Below are 14,779 nucleotides of genomic sequence, written 5' to 3'. Positions count from 1 at the left end.
CGCAGTCCTGCTGTCAAGGGGTGTCCATAACGTCACCAAACACGACTGAGTAAAAAGGGCATGTAGTGAAGCTTCCCAAGATCGCCACAGCTCCTTTCCCATACGTGTGTCTCGGAAGGATTAAGTCCTTCTGCCCTCGCACATACACTCCTATGTATCTGGGGTTAAATTCTTCAGGAACGAGAGGCTACATGATACAGACATGATAGCATGTCCCAGCAGGCAGGCCATTCCTCCGCATGGCACTCAGGAAGCAGAGAAAATCCATTTACAGGCGGTTCTTACAAAGACATAGCATGAAACCAGTCATAAGCAGCAAATTAATTCTGAGCAAGTGTCCCTCTGCTCAGAGGGAGTACAGCCCGCGGCGGGGAGGGCACCTCATGTCCCGCTCCAGCCCAGGTCACTCCCATGACAGGCTGCCTCCAGACAACTAAAAGAATTCGGATTATCAAGGCTACAAAAGGGAACGTGAAAGTATTGAGCAGATAAAGAATAAAACAGAAAGTGTTGCTAAAATGCTGTGACTGAGGTTGAGCAAACACTAATGTCCCAAAAGCTTTCCTTGTGCTACAAACAGGTTTTTTTTGCAGGAAACATTACAGTTGCTTTAAAAGAGAAACTTCTGCTTTATATTGACATTGTTTCCAGGGTTCTATTATTTCCCAAATTTTATTAAAAATAAAGATTTTAAAACACTAATACAGTTTTCTTTGACCAACACTGGCATTTCATTTATTTTTAATTCATCCAGCTTAAAAAGTAAAGCCAGACCACCAGTTCACTGGGCTGGTGAATGCCACTTCTCTCCAGGCTCTCTCAAGTCACATGTAATAGCTACGTTAAGACATCCAAAGTACAGGAGCAGAAACTTCAAAGAAAAGTCATGATCCTTTCATTTCAATTTCCAGAAAGAAATCTGCTGTTCCCAAGATGTAAGTAAAGAAGTGATTTACAAATGTAGTTTATATTTGGAGCTGTAGAACTAGGAAGCTAGGCATTAATGCTACTCTGATAATTCTTCATAGAAGAAGCAATCAACCATTAAAAGATTAAAATAGTTTCTTAGCGTTAACAGGACATCACCATACTGCTCCAACACCCAACTCATAATCCCACTGATTCCAGTCAAGAACTTCAAGGAAAAAAAAAAAATTACCTTTACTTTGTTTTTTTGGTGTTTCTTCTATTGTCTTCACTACCTTTCTTTTGTTCTTCTTCAAGGTGGAACTGGTCTGTCTTTGGGATTTTTCACTACTAAACATCTTCAAAATAAAACAATTTAATCTAAACTTCTGCAAGAGATTACATATCAAGCCTATCGATGCCAGCTCTGAAAAAGCCAAATGTTTACAGGGTGGGTAGATTTAAAGTCACCTACATTGACCAGTATCTACTAAATATTATTTGATGAGCACAGGTGTTTACACAAATGCATGCAACCGAAGCAACTTAGCCAGGCTCCCTTTAAATTTAAATATTCTAAACCACAAGTTAAAACCTTAAGACCCAGAACCGCTTGAGATGGTGCTAAACTGGACATACATCTTCACCGCTGCAGCTGATGACAAGCATTAGTTCACCCCCCATTCCATAAGGTCAACTAATCTTAGAGAGATTAAAAAATAAAAGCTCATAACTACCACAAAGAACGCTGTTTTCCTTCACTCGTTACCAGCAGGTTATCACAGTTTCTGGAAGTGTCATAATAAATAAGAACACCACACCTCAGTCAAAACTGGGGTAAGCTGGACAGATCAGGATACAAGAAGTGAGGAAATATCTGGTCCTAATGAATGTGAAACCCTACGCAGGAAAGGGAGAACTGAGAACAGCACAGATTAACACAAATGCTTACCCGCAGCACTGACATCCCTTGTGTAATTACACACTGTGGCAGGGACTCAGCATTACAAGTTACAGAAAATGTTTTACTTGGGAACCTCTCTGACCCAAACCAGTACCTGCGTGCAACTTCCTGTTTGATATATTTATCTTTCAGAAAAACCACTTATTTTTCCAGAAGGAATTTTTCATATTCCCCATTTTACGGACAACAACAATTATCTGGTAATACAGAGATTAAGATGAATTTTCTGTTTGTTTTAAAATGTTTTTATAATGTTTTCAATATTTCTTGCCTCTTCAGGGGCTTATTAAGAGCTGGACTCTTTCTGTTAGATACCTAGCCAAATTTATTTATTATATTTACAATACAATATGCAAAAGAATCTTACCATGCTCAGATAATCTATTCCACCTTCTTCTATAGTAACGTTTAGATTCTGATCAACAAACTCACGTTGCCCACACCAGAAATTTAAGGGTGGCTTAACCATGCGGCCACTACGAGTGTAAACTCTGTTTGAGTCATTCAAAATGGAACTGTGTTTTGGTGTTGTATCTACAAGAAAAAACAGGAAATATAGTTTTGTCCCAAATATTGGATTGAAAATGCAGCTTTGCAGATTTTACGAGCATAGGAGTGATATTGCATATAAACCAGCTAATTTCACTGACTACATGGAAAATAGAAAACTTCCTATAATGTTATGTTGTTCTTTGAAAAGTGTTCAGGTTAGAAATAAGCATACCTTAACATGCTTGAAGTAATAGTCTTCACAAATGATAAAAATTCACTGTTGTGAACTTTTTTATTTTTAATTTGTTTAGAAGATTATAAATAGTGTTTAGAAGATTATAAATAGAGTAAAAGTCATACAGCGAAGTAGAATGATAAAGAAAAGTTGGTACACTGAACAAATCCTAACTGTAATGAGAGGAAAAAAATAAAACAGCCTTTATAGCGTTAGCAAGAAAATCTGATTACAGTATTAACAAATAGTACAATGAAGTTAGGTTCCAACAGGGCTTTGGCCAATGACAAGGTATTAAAAAGAAGTCAAAGTTAAAACCAAAAGCTATTAGTGCCCATAACAAGGCTAGGATTGCATTACAAGGCAAAGAAAAAACAGGTGGGTCAATGGGTTGCGGCCTTACAACCTTTTCCTTTGGAAAGAAAGCCAATGTAATGACTTCTTCCACAATCCATTCCCATCCATCCCCAGCTGTTATCACTCTCTATGCCTCAACTGTGTCAAAAACAGTAAGATGCCGTAAAATAAACTTGCCCAAGCCTTGACATGAGCTAAATCTAACCCAGCTAAACCTAACCCAGCTAAAAAAGGGGGTGGGCTCTGCAGGGGACGCATCCCAGGGATGGAGCCTTGATAGAGGTATTAAATCCCACAGGTGTCCCAGAAGGACTAAGAGTATGTTACGCAAAATAACAACTGGAAAAAAATTAAGTTTGCTGTCAGAACAAACAGCTCTGGAGTCATCGCCTTCTGCTACTACAGACCAAAACAGACTCCTGCGTCTTTCCCAGGGTTAACCCTCAAGACAGCCCCTAAACACATGTTGCAGCTGTTGTACATCAGCAAACCAGAAATAAAGAAACAATTCAATGCTCTTGATCATTGCGGCCCAAGCGAACACAGAAAAAACTTCACCCAACTCGTTTGTTACCTCTTCCAAGCAGCCTAATTAACAAGATCCGAACCAGACAGATAGTAGGTATCTTTTGTTGGGGAAAAGAGCTCTCAAAAAAGCCCCACCTTTTTTCCAAAGGAAAGGATTATCAAATACTCACAGATGTTTTCATCATGCTTTGGTAATACTTCATAGGTGGTGTTTCTGGTTTCAGGTTTCTTTACATCTCTTGCGGAGTCTTCTGTATTTTTTAACACATCCATACCCACCACTGAGTCACTCTCATCATTTTCACCCTCACCACTGTTTTGATTTTGTTCTTTCCTAACAATATGGAGTTTAAGAAAAGAAATAATAAAACACTTGAAAGAGTTGTCCTGTAACAACACATTAACTTAAGTACAATCAAAGTCTTCTCCCCATCTTGGGAAAAGGGCTAGTGCATAGTACAGCTGTACTCATAGAGACACTGTATCAGTGTCTTCACTACAACAGTGAAGCCCTTTGCTTGTCTTTACTCTAAGGCTACGTACAGAAGTGGAACAAAACCAAACCAGTACAATGAAGAAAGGTAGAAGGGTATCCTTCCAAAGCAGTGACCACTATTTGCCTGGAACAAGGTCTTCATGCATGCACCTACAATCTTTTATACTCCTGTTGTATAGTACTCTTGAAAAGCAGAATCTCAATAAATACTTAATAGAATACTGCAATGAAACAGAATCTCCAAAGAAATTACCTCCTCCTTTCTTCAAGAAACTCCTCAACGTATTCCTTCCACTTTTTGGAAAACCCATATTTAAATCTTTTGATGAAACGGTAGGAAAATCCTGTTTGAAACAAAAGTAGCATTAACAATAGCTGAGCAATACTTTTAATCAGAAAGGGTAAAAATAATACCCAGTACAATCATGGGTTTCTAAGTATCTCAGATGCTCACTACACCTTTAAACACTAGAGAGAGACAGGTTTCCCCAGTTTAAGAGAACAGCATACTTCATAGAAAAGTCAACCAAGGGGTCATTTATTACAAACCCTTCTCCTGTATCTGGAGACAGCATTGTAGTTTCCTGGGAACCAGGAGCATAACCTTGCCCTGTTCATCTAGCTGCACTGGCACATAGCTTCTCTCCAGAGTGCCAGGAGGCCTCAGACAGCCTGAGGTTTTCAGGCTCTGGTTAGGTCTAAGCTGTTTGGGACTTACCATATCAAGGGAACTCCACTTGGGAGAAAACTTTATTTTGCTTTGATACAGAAGCTGTTCAGTCAAAAGCACACAGACTGTTCACGAGGCTTAGACAAAGAGCAACTGCATCAAGATCAGGTGCAGCCAAAGTATCTAGCAACAATATTATCAACCTGTGAAGTTCTTCAGGTAGTACAGATACAATAGAATGACTAGCTTTGTCTCTAAAATTGGAAGACAACCCTAAAAACAAATATTGATGCAAAGGTATAATATAACCCTTAGATGCAACAGAGAAGGAAAAAAGCATCACAACGCTCTGGCCTTTCTGAGCAAAACATTGGACATTTAACATTCCCATGGATACTAGGCTGTCATGTAGCCTTCTCATTGACAGGATATAAGCTGTACAGATGCAAGAGCACAACAACACTGAGACACTGCTTGCCTGCTTGTAATGTCTAAAAAACCAGCAGTGTCCAGCCTCTGATGCTGAGACCACTAGACTCATGGCCTACTACAAGAAGGGTCTGCAACATGTGATTAGAAAACAAGCGTAAATACTAGCCTATTCATCTGAGATTCTGGGAAGCAGTATCTTTACTGGAAAGCATTCAACAGGCACATGAGTCAAAAAAAAAAAAAAAAAAAAAAAATCACATCCACAAACTGTTACTCTTGGGAGCCAAAAGGCCATTAATGTCAGCCTGCACCAACAGAGGTGCAGGGGAGTGGGAAAGGAGAAAGGCACTCTTCCATTAGTTTATTTAGTGTACAACCCAAGGTCCATCTAGCCCCAACCAGGGAAAGGATACTAACAGCAGAGGCCAAAGAAGAGTATAGAAACAAGGCAAGAAACACTTCCTCCCCAGTTTCCTGTTCTGCAGGCCAAAAAGTCTAGCTTAGTTTGTCCTTTGCCCTGTGAAAGACTTTTCACAACTTTAAACATGTCATTCTTCTCCACACATTGCATTCTTTTTGACAATAGGTTGTTGAGGTTTCTGCAGGGAGGGGGAAGGAAAGAGGTGGAGTTTACTCAAGTCTTCAAGACGCTCATGTATCATACAAGTTTTACAGCGGATAGCAGTCTTTCTGTTCCGTCCATTTTCAACATTCAACTTGTTTAACTGCTAGTGAGCGTTCAGCTGACCTCTTCTTAATAGAGCATCTATCAAACCCCAAAACCTTGTTCCTCAGTTTTTACAGTGAACCACGAGTCTCACAATCATGTATCATATACTATCATACCGCGGTTGGAAGAGATGATCTTTAAAGGTCCCTCCCAAACCAAACTATGAAACCACTCCATCATATACGTAACAATAAGCTTTCCCCTGCCACCACATGCATCATTTTACATTTATCAAGACTGAATTTCATCATTTTAATGTCCGTTCTGAAGCTCTTATGATACGCTTTGTGGCCAGCACTCACCCTTACATTCCTGATGCAACTTAGCAACATCAGACTGCAGCTGCTGCTTCCCAGCTCATGTTCTTTCCTACAAAGTCTATGCATCTGCTCAACAGCCTACATCATTATGGGATTCCTTTTATTCCTCGTTTCCTATTGTTATTTAAACCCACAGAAGCTCCTCCTCCTCATCACATAACTACTTTGCATCCTAGCAATCTTTCCAAGAGCTCTTCTAGAAGCCCAAAGTCTAGGCTCCCCATCAAAGAAGTCCTTGTGAGGCATTAGCTAATCTATAGTAGCACTGTAGATGCCTCCCCCCATACCTTACTAACTGTACATTCACCAATCCCATCCATTGTTACAGTTTCTATTGGTTTACCCCATGAATGCCAAATCCCACATTCCTCAATTTCAAGGGACTTGGGAAACAACTTTCTTAAAAAGCTTTGCATCAGCCACCCTTCAGGCCCATAGGTATCAAAGCGGGGTTGTTTTGCAAGATGTTACATGCTACTTATTTTATCCTTCAGCTCCTTTAAAACACTTCAGGAGTAGCGTTCCATTATAGCACATAGGTTCTTTCATTACATGGACCAGATAAAATATTTCCTGGTCATCAGGAAGGGCTCTAGCCAAAGCACAGCAAATGCCATTGCATAGATGCAGGCTGGAACGGAGCGAGCACCACAGGGGCTTGTGTGCAAAATTCCGGCTGTGGGCTGTCGGGACATCAGCCACAGAAAACCCCTTTCCAGGAACAGAGCCCTGTGCAGTTAAATAGGCTGTACTGTCCTTTGCACAGTTTCAGCAGCAGTGACCAGTGGATAGGTTTGGCAGCACACCTGGAGTACCACATTGCTAATATCCACTTTTGATAATGAGGCAGAAGTAGGTAAGTGCTGAGCCAGTGCTCTTACTGCAACACATTTCATTAATAATTACAGTGCTTTGAAGAGTGACTCGGAGTATCGGTACACATTAGCCAAATATCTTGCCCAGGCAAGTAGTTCTGTACCGGTGCAGTGCTGTTCACAAACTGATGGTGCCACTGCTGACAGTCCCAGCGGTTCCTGGCTGCCAGTACCGCTGGTTTAGGCAAATCCTCAGGTTAGACTTTAGATGTGGCATTTCTTCTCCTCTCTACCTGTATTAGCTTGTCTTTAACTTCTCTTTTGATCCACATATCAATATTGAATCTGATCAGGGTATTTCCAGAGTATTCTTCACACCAACCCTATGACAGGTTTTTTTGTGTTGGGGATGTTGGGAGGCCAGGGTGAAGCTGAAAAGGAAGGATGTTTTGCCCTAAGAGCTAAGTCCAAAGATCAGAGGAATTAACATGGCACAGTCCATTAAGTCTTAGGCTTGGGAAACATCTGTAGTACTTGAGCCACTCTGTTCAGAAGTCTCTTGCTGTCATTTTTCCTCTCAGAATATTAAAATAAAAACAAATATAAGTATTTAGCAGAGGAACTAATAAAAAAGAAAAAAAAAATTCAAGTCAGAGAGCAGCCAAGTAAGGTATTTATCAGAACACATCCCAGTACTGCAAGTGAGAAGAGAAAGTCACAGACAAATCTTTGGATGCCTTGTGCTGGGCCTGAAAGAGCAAAGAGTGCATAAATGCTCCTTTAAAAAGGGTGTGATCATGCTCACAAAGTGCGTCTGTATTAAGGCAAGCATTTATTCCATGTATACCACAGATGATCTTTACATTCCTAGAGCTGCCTGTAAGCACTAACATGGCAGCTCATTTACTAGTGAACATGACAGAGGATGCACGTGAAGCAAGAAAAATAGAATAAAGCCTAGCCTAACTTTAACTTTGTGTGTAAATTAAGTTTCCTTTAAAATTCCACATGCTGCAAAACAATCTGAAGCAGGAAGTTTTGCTGGATTTGGTGCAACATACCACTTAGACCCTAAAGATGGATCAGTTTACTAAATTATAAAGCACTGACACCATAACGAGTCTGTCTCCAAAGAGAAATTCCATGTAGCCTTGCAGAGCTAGTTGTTAATTACTGAGTAGTAAGCCACAGGTAGAATGCGAACACCAGAGTAATTTCAGTAGTGTATAAGCAATCCCTACTTGAACATCTTGGCACTATTTAAATGCCAAAACATTGATCAAAATTACAGAAAGGCAATCTTAGCAAAAAACAGTTTCTTTTAAAGAACATACACATTGGCCAACTTTATGCTCTGAAAGCCCTCTCTGTAACTGCAGCAGCCTAAAAATGCCAGCCACAATTAGCGTTAAATTGCATTTAGAAATCTGATGCTGGAGTCACTTTCCAGCATAGGCTGAATACCCACTGAGCCCAATTAGCAGGATAAGACAAAACGTTTGCTTCAGCAGTATGTTCAACCATAAAATTTAAAGCCCTTCTCAGATTGTAATATTACGTTAAGAATCATCTTCTTACCTTCTTTTCTCATCGAAGCTGAATCCATATTTCCCTGTAGCAAGTAGATATTGCCAGATGATGTTTTAACTTCGTTGCGTGCTACGCGTTCCATAATTGTATTACTATGCCAAGACAGATCTTTCATATCTCTAAGAAAAGGCAGATAACATGAAGAACAGAAAAAAAAACATTGTTTTCATAAAAGACGGAATTTAAAACTAGAATACTGATTTTCCCTATGAGACTGGCAGTGTTACATATTTTATGCGCAATAGACACTGGCAGCATGTGCTAGATTTTCTTTTCTTAGCTTGGAAGAGAAACATTTCTGGCCTTGGCTAATACTTGGGCACGAGACAAAATGAGCATGTCAGCTACTGCAGACGTTAGTCACAGAACATTAGCTTGACATTAGGCTGCAGAAGCAAAATGGACTAAAGGACTCCATCCAGCTCATTATTGCAGTGATGCCATTATGCAAGTTACAAAACATCCATATTTTCCACACGATTATTGTATTTATTTCTGACCTTCCTATTTAAAGACAAGAATAACTGAAGAAGGAGCCCTAATATGTGCAAAAATTGAGCTGTTAAGAAATTAAGGGACTTCTCCATGAGAAATAATACACAGACCCAAGCACTAAAGTAGAAAATCTACAATAGAGTGTTGAGGGCCAAACTACAGAACAGTATTAAGGACTGATACCCAAGACCACAGTGTAACTTGTCACAAAATATTAAAAGAAGTCTATTCAGAGGGTCTATAAAGCAACATGTCTCAGATACATACCAACACAACTGAAAAGAGAGCACGTTGCTAGCAGTGAAGAGTGCCGAAAGGATCAGCTGCTTCCATACAGATATGAAACAAATGTAAATTCCTACAACAAATCCTAGAACAGAATATGCAGCCCCCTGACATGTCTCAGTAAGCATACTGAGTTACTTCCTTTTACAGTGCTACTGCTATTGAGTGAGGTTCCGAGTTTTCAGTAGGTAAGTAACTAGAAAGAGTAGAATACTCTTTTCCGAGGGTATATTTTCACAATGTCTTCAAACAACTTTATTGCAAGCTAAATCTCTCCTTTGTTCTGACACTTGTTTTCCTGATGTTATAGCTATTTGAATACAATCTGACCAAAAACATAACAAAAAAAAACGCAGAATCAGTTTTCGGTAGATCAGCTGCTGCCATGGTTGACAATATGGCTGTAGGAGTAATATTGCCATCACAAATGATATGGCAGGAATATATGGCTGATGGCAGTCTGCACCTAGCCACAAAATAGAATTTTTGTGAAATGAAGTAGAAGCTGATAAGACCCCTAGTCAGCACTAGTTTGGGGGATCCACTAGACAGACACCTTTGTCTTTGTTCCTCTTAAGCTCTTTGATCGACTTAGGATTGGACTTTGAAATAATTATTTAACCAGTAGTTTCCTGTGCACTCTACCTTTTGCACAAATGATGGAACTCACTTCATCCTTGATAAAGAAGTTTAAACTATAACATCACTTTGTATTTACCAAAGACTAAGTTCCATGAAGGTGAAGCTCCCATGGCGACCTAAATCAACCTAAGTGAGGACAACCACAGTTCTTTCTCCCTGCTGCAGATTCTGAATCAAATGGTTCAGCATGCTTAGTCAGAAGATAGGTAACAATGTTTAAAAAAAAAAAAAAAAGTTGTAAGCACTGTCACAAGGGCCAGGATGCAAGCAAAGGGCCGTGTTCCCTGTGGCTGGGGAGGAAAGTGGCAGCAGTGGGTGGAACTGCATCCAACAGTTACCAAGATACTCCAAGAATACAACTCTCAAAGTTACAGCTATTCAGCCAGGTGAAGATGGGGTAGCCTTCCTAGCTCAGATGCTGAAAGCCAACCAACGTGTTTTACATTGCATTTAAATCACAAAACTTTTTCTTACTTCCGTTTTCCTTCAACACATATTGCAGTGTTACCATCTATCACTCTAATTCTCCAACTGGTTAGGCAGATAGTCTTCTGTTACAAAAAAAAAAAAGGTCATTTTTAAATTAGACTATGCAACATCACCAAGGCATTAGCAAAACAGAAATTAACTCCTGTATAACTTGAGAAGATATTTAGGCACCATCCTCCAGACCAGAAAAACTGAAAGGAACTGTTATACACATAAATGTTGAAGCATAATCAAGCTGGAGTCTAATCATAGAATACACAAGGGAAGACATGAATTTAATTTATAGAAACTTTTGAGTAATTTGATGTTGACTTTCAGAAGGCAAAGTCATTGGCCAATACCTCATGCAAATCCAAAAAGCTCCTCACAAAAAATACCAACACTATGCCATACCTCTTACACTTTGTCATATGTCCTCCGTTACTATTCTGAAAAAACGTTATCCATGAAAAAAAAAATTGTATGTATTAGCTACATTATTGCTAAAATTTAGACAGTATTAAAATGGCTATATCCAGTATTGCAAATTACTGATGCACATACAGCTGCAGTACCTTTATTTTGCATTACATAGCCAGCAAGCCAGTTGCACTTGAGTTGCAGTTTGGAAAACTGTGTGAGAAACATATGACTTTTTTAAAACAAAGCTTCTCTGAAAACAATTTTTAACACCTGAAACTATTATATTTCTCCTCACAACTTCAGTTAATGAAGTCCAGTTCTTTTCTTTAATGGTGTTTGCCTTTTGACCATCAACCTTGACTTTACTAAAGATCTTACCAATGATTCAGCCCTGACTGAGGAAAGGTACCTGACGTGTACAGCCAGCACCTACTCAACACTCAGATCTGTAGCATCCAACATCAACTCTTTCAGCAACTTCTACTCAGCTACAAATCTTTAATATGAATAGATATCTGTTCCTTATGTAAATCAAAGCTCAATATAAAGGTTTTTTAAAATACAGAAAAACATATAAACACACTTGACAACAGTGAGAATGAAACAATTAACTTGCTTAACTTGAAGAGGACTGCAATCCCACAGATTTCGCCAGGGAACAAAGGGAACTCAACCTTTGGGAAGGTATGCTTCCACCAGTTTCCTAGGCTAATCACTGAGGAATGCAGCACACTTCAAAATACACTGCTTTCCTCAAGGTTTATTCAGAAAGTTTTCAATACTGCCAAGCATGTATTGAATTGAAAATAAGATCTGCAGACTAGTCTCCTAGGAAAAGATTCTTGTCCTACTTAATTCAACAGAAGTTTGGATATTCTGTAGGAAAGCCAAGACTTTTACCTCACTATCAGCTGTACAGACTCAGTTAACTTTAGAACCATCCCTAGCCTACAGCTAGGAAAGATCTCTCCTCTGTGGCTTTGTGTAGACAGTCAAGAGCTGGATTGGCCAGTGATTTGTTTCATGTCCACCATACCAACACATGGCCATCAACATATTAAAGAAATGATGTAGGAGGCTCATTCAGGTAGAGAACTCTTTCAGCCCATATTATGGTTTGTGAACACTAAACCAAAAAGCTTTCTTTTATACAAAAAACCCAGAAAATTGCTATCTTGGCATATCAGGGAAAAAAGAAATCCTTTTAGTGGGAAAGCGTTTATCAGTACAATCTAATAAAAATAGTTCATTCTCTTCTGAGTGCTCATTCCTTTTGACAAGAAAAAATAAATAAATTGCAACTATGAGCTACAAGCAGCCCACAGAAATATATCAGTTGCCCCAAAGTATTAAGTTCTCCTACCTTGTTGTCTGCTTTGCCAGCAACTTCACCCGTATGAGGTTTATCCAAAGGGACCTTACAGCTTTCTTTCGGCTTTTGCTTCCTTGGAATGTGGACTTTGGGAGAAGAGAGCGTAATACTACATAAGCACTCTGAGGGCTTTTGAGAATTAGTCTCCACTACCTTTTCTATTCTGTGAGCATCTTGCTTATTACTTGGCTGCAACTCTCTTCTGTCTTGATGAGGTTCAGTACATTTTGCTTCTCTATTTCTCCATCTTTCTTCTAACTGATCCCCATTTTTAATAGGGGTGGAGTTTAAATTCCCAGAATTAGTCACTGTATTTTGAGACATTTCATCATCAGCATCCATTGATTCCACAAGGAAACCATCGTCATCAGCCTTATCGATGGCCACAGACTCTGTAGGATCATTCCTGAGCTGCTCAGCAAAAGCAGGTTTGACTAATGGCTTTTCTGTAGTCGTGGAAGGAGGAATGTTCTGCTTGATTGGGTTTGAAGGTGTTGGATCTGCCCATTAAAAAAAAAACAACAAACAACAAACCACACAAAAGAAACAAAAGTTAGTGATATTTCAGAACTAATAAAAATATATTAATAGCATTAGCTCCATTTTTAATAAGAGGAGACCGTATTGATTATCACTACAACAACTGTGAAAGCACTGCCTATTTCAACTGTTAACATTAATAGCAAGCCACTCGTTGAATTTGTTCGGACTAGCTTCTCCTCACCACCATATCAATACCCCTCCTGTTAAAGACTTACAGATACCCCACTTCCCCCCAAAACCAAGCTAATGCACACCATATCTATTAATAGTATAACTTTTCCTCTGGAAGGAGGGTTTATTAAAGAAAAGATATGAAGAATGGTAAAAAAAAAAAATAAATCTGTTTTCACAAAAATCAACATCTCAAATATTCTGATCTTTCCAGACTTAAGATCTGGACTTCTAGACGCGTTGCTGCTATGTTGGGAGCTACAAGCATTGGGGTTTGAGTTTTCAGATAAATCAAGTTCAGTTTTGAAGCTGAACACTACTAAGACTTTGGCATGCATCATTTCCTTCATCTGCATTTTCAAACACTGAATGACAGGACAGAAGCATATACTGGGTTGCTATCAAGTAACAATAAGGGAAAAAAAAACAAATACAAGAAAATTTCTCAAGGAACCAAACCTTTTCACTTTATGTATTAAAAGCTAGGAGAGAAGGAAAAAAAAAGCCAACAAATAAGAGGTTTAGGATTTTTCTACCAAGTTTCCCATTCAAATGGCAGTGTTACACCTAGTCTCTAAAGAACTCTTAGCCACATCAGGATCCTGAAGGTAGATGACTTTGTCAGAGGAGATGATGCACTCAAACAGAATAACGAAGTCAAGCTTTAAGGTCAGAAACCCACAGCCCTAAACCACAGTTATGACAAGCTTAACACCATCTCCAGGTTTGGAAAGGCAGATTTGCAGGTTTCTTCTTCCATTTTCCACTGCGTGCAGACTACAAAGAAAGAAGAATGATACTCTGATATGGTGCGCAAGAGATTGTAAACAAGAACAGAAAACCTGAAAGCAAGAAAGATGTTGAAGTGCTTTTAAGAGGAATACCAAGTACCTTTTCGCTGCTGCTGCAATTTCTGCTTTACACGCAAGAAGAACTTTTGAGGTGTTTCCAATACAAGAGGGTCTACAGGCAGTGCTTTCATGGTTGGGCCCTCAGGAATCTGAGGGCAAAGTAATTCTGGAAAATAATACAAAAAAAAAGCCTTTGAACTGAGGGAAGAAAAACATTTTAAGGGAGGGGGACAGGGGAAGCAAAGCACATACTTCATAAGACACTAAACTCCACAAAACGACACTATGTTTTCTCCCACACCCTGCCCCCAGATGGATGGGCAATATAACCTTTCCCTTTTCATCAGGGAAAGGGGATTACCTGTTGTTGCCCCAGCTGCATGTAAGAAACACCTCCAGGTGCGCATATGCATGTCTGGATGTAACCCAACCTACAGGAATCAAGAGGAGTTTGGAGGTGCCTACAAATGGGTAATAAGGTCTAACAAATAGCACCAACGCTATATTCGATCAAAAGTCATTATCAATTTGTGATATGATGATGCAAGGACAAAAATATACCTTTTGGAAATGGGTTGTTAAAGAGGAAATGAAATTTTAGGAGTTTTCACTTTTTATAAAAATCAGAATAGTTTGAGTCGGAAAGGGCCTTTAAAGGTCATCTAGTCCAATCCCTTGCCATGAGCAGGAACATCTTCAACTACAGCAGGTTGCTCAGAGCCCCGTCCTACCTGACCTGGGATGTTGCCAGGGATGGGGCATCGACCACCTCTCTGGGCAACCTGGGACAGGGGTTCACCACCCTCATGGTGAAAAATTTCTTCCTTAGATTTAGTCTAAACCTACCTTCTTTTAGTTTAAAACTGTTACCCTTTGTCCTATCGCAACAGAACCTGCTTTAAAGTCTGTCCCCATCTTTCTTATCAGCCCCCTTTAAGCCGTGGCCGGCTGCAATAAGGTCTCCCTGGAGCCTTCTCTTCTCCAGGCTGAACCC

At 39.5% G+C, this 14,779-nt stretch overlaps 1 protein-coding gene across 1 annotated transcript in view; it reads right to left on the bottom strand.

The window, feature by feature from the left end:
• Nucleotides 1-14,779, bottom strand: part of MIS18BP1 (MIS18 binding protein 1) — a 26,154-nt gene that overhangs the window by 8,924 nt on the left and 2,451 nt on the right. Inside the window, exons 2-9 of the mRNA XM_010296754.1 lie at nt 13,826-13,951; nt 12,212-12,720; nt 10,432-10,508; nt 8,524-8,654; nt 4,232-4,322; nt 3,653-3,816; nt 2,238-2,404; nt 1,166-1,265 (exon numbers count right to left, since the gene is read on the bottom strand). Coding sequence (XP_010295056.1) covers nt 1,166-1,265; nt 2,238-2,404; nt 3,653-3,816; nt 4,232-4,322; nt 8,524-8,654; nt 10,432-10,508; nt 12,212-12,720; nt 13,826-13,951 — 1,365 coding nt within the window. The remainder of the gene's footprint in view (nt 1-1,165; nt 1,266-2,237; nt 2,405-3,652; nt 3,817-4,231; nt 4,323-8,523; nt 8,655-10,431; nt 10,509-12,211; nt 12,721-13,825; nt 13,952-14,779) is intronic.

This window comes from Phaethon lepturus, unplaced genomic scaffold (genome assembly GCF_000687285.1).
Source record: "Phaethon lepturus isolate BGI_N335 unplaced genomic scaffold, ASM68728v1 scaffold12371, whole genome shotgun sequence".
NCBI lineage: Eukaryota > Metazoa > Chordata > Aves > Phaethontiformes > Phaethontidae > Phaethon > Phaethon lepturus.
The sequence above is the reverse complement of the archived record's forward strand: the minus strand, read 5'-3'. Positions and strand labels throughout refer to the sequence as shown.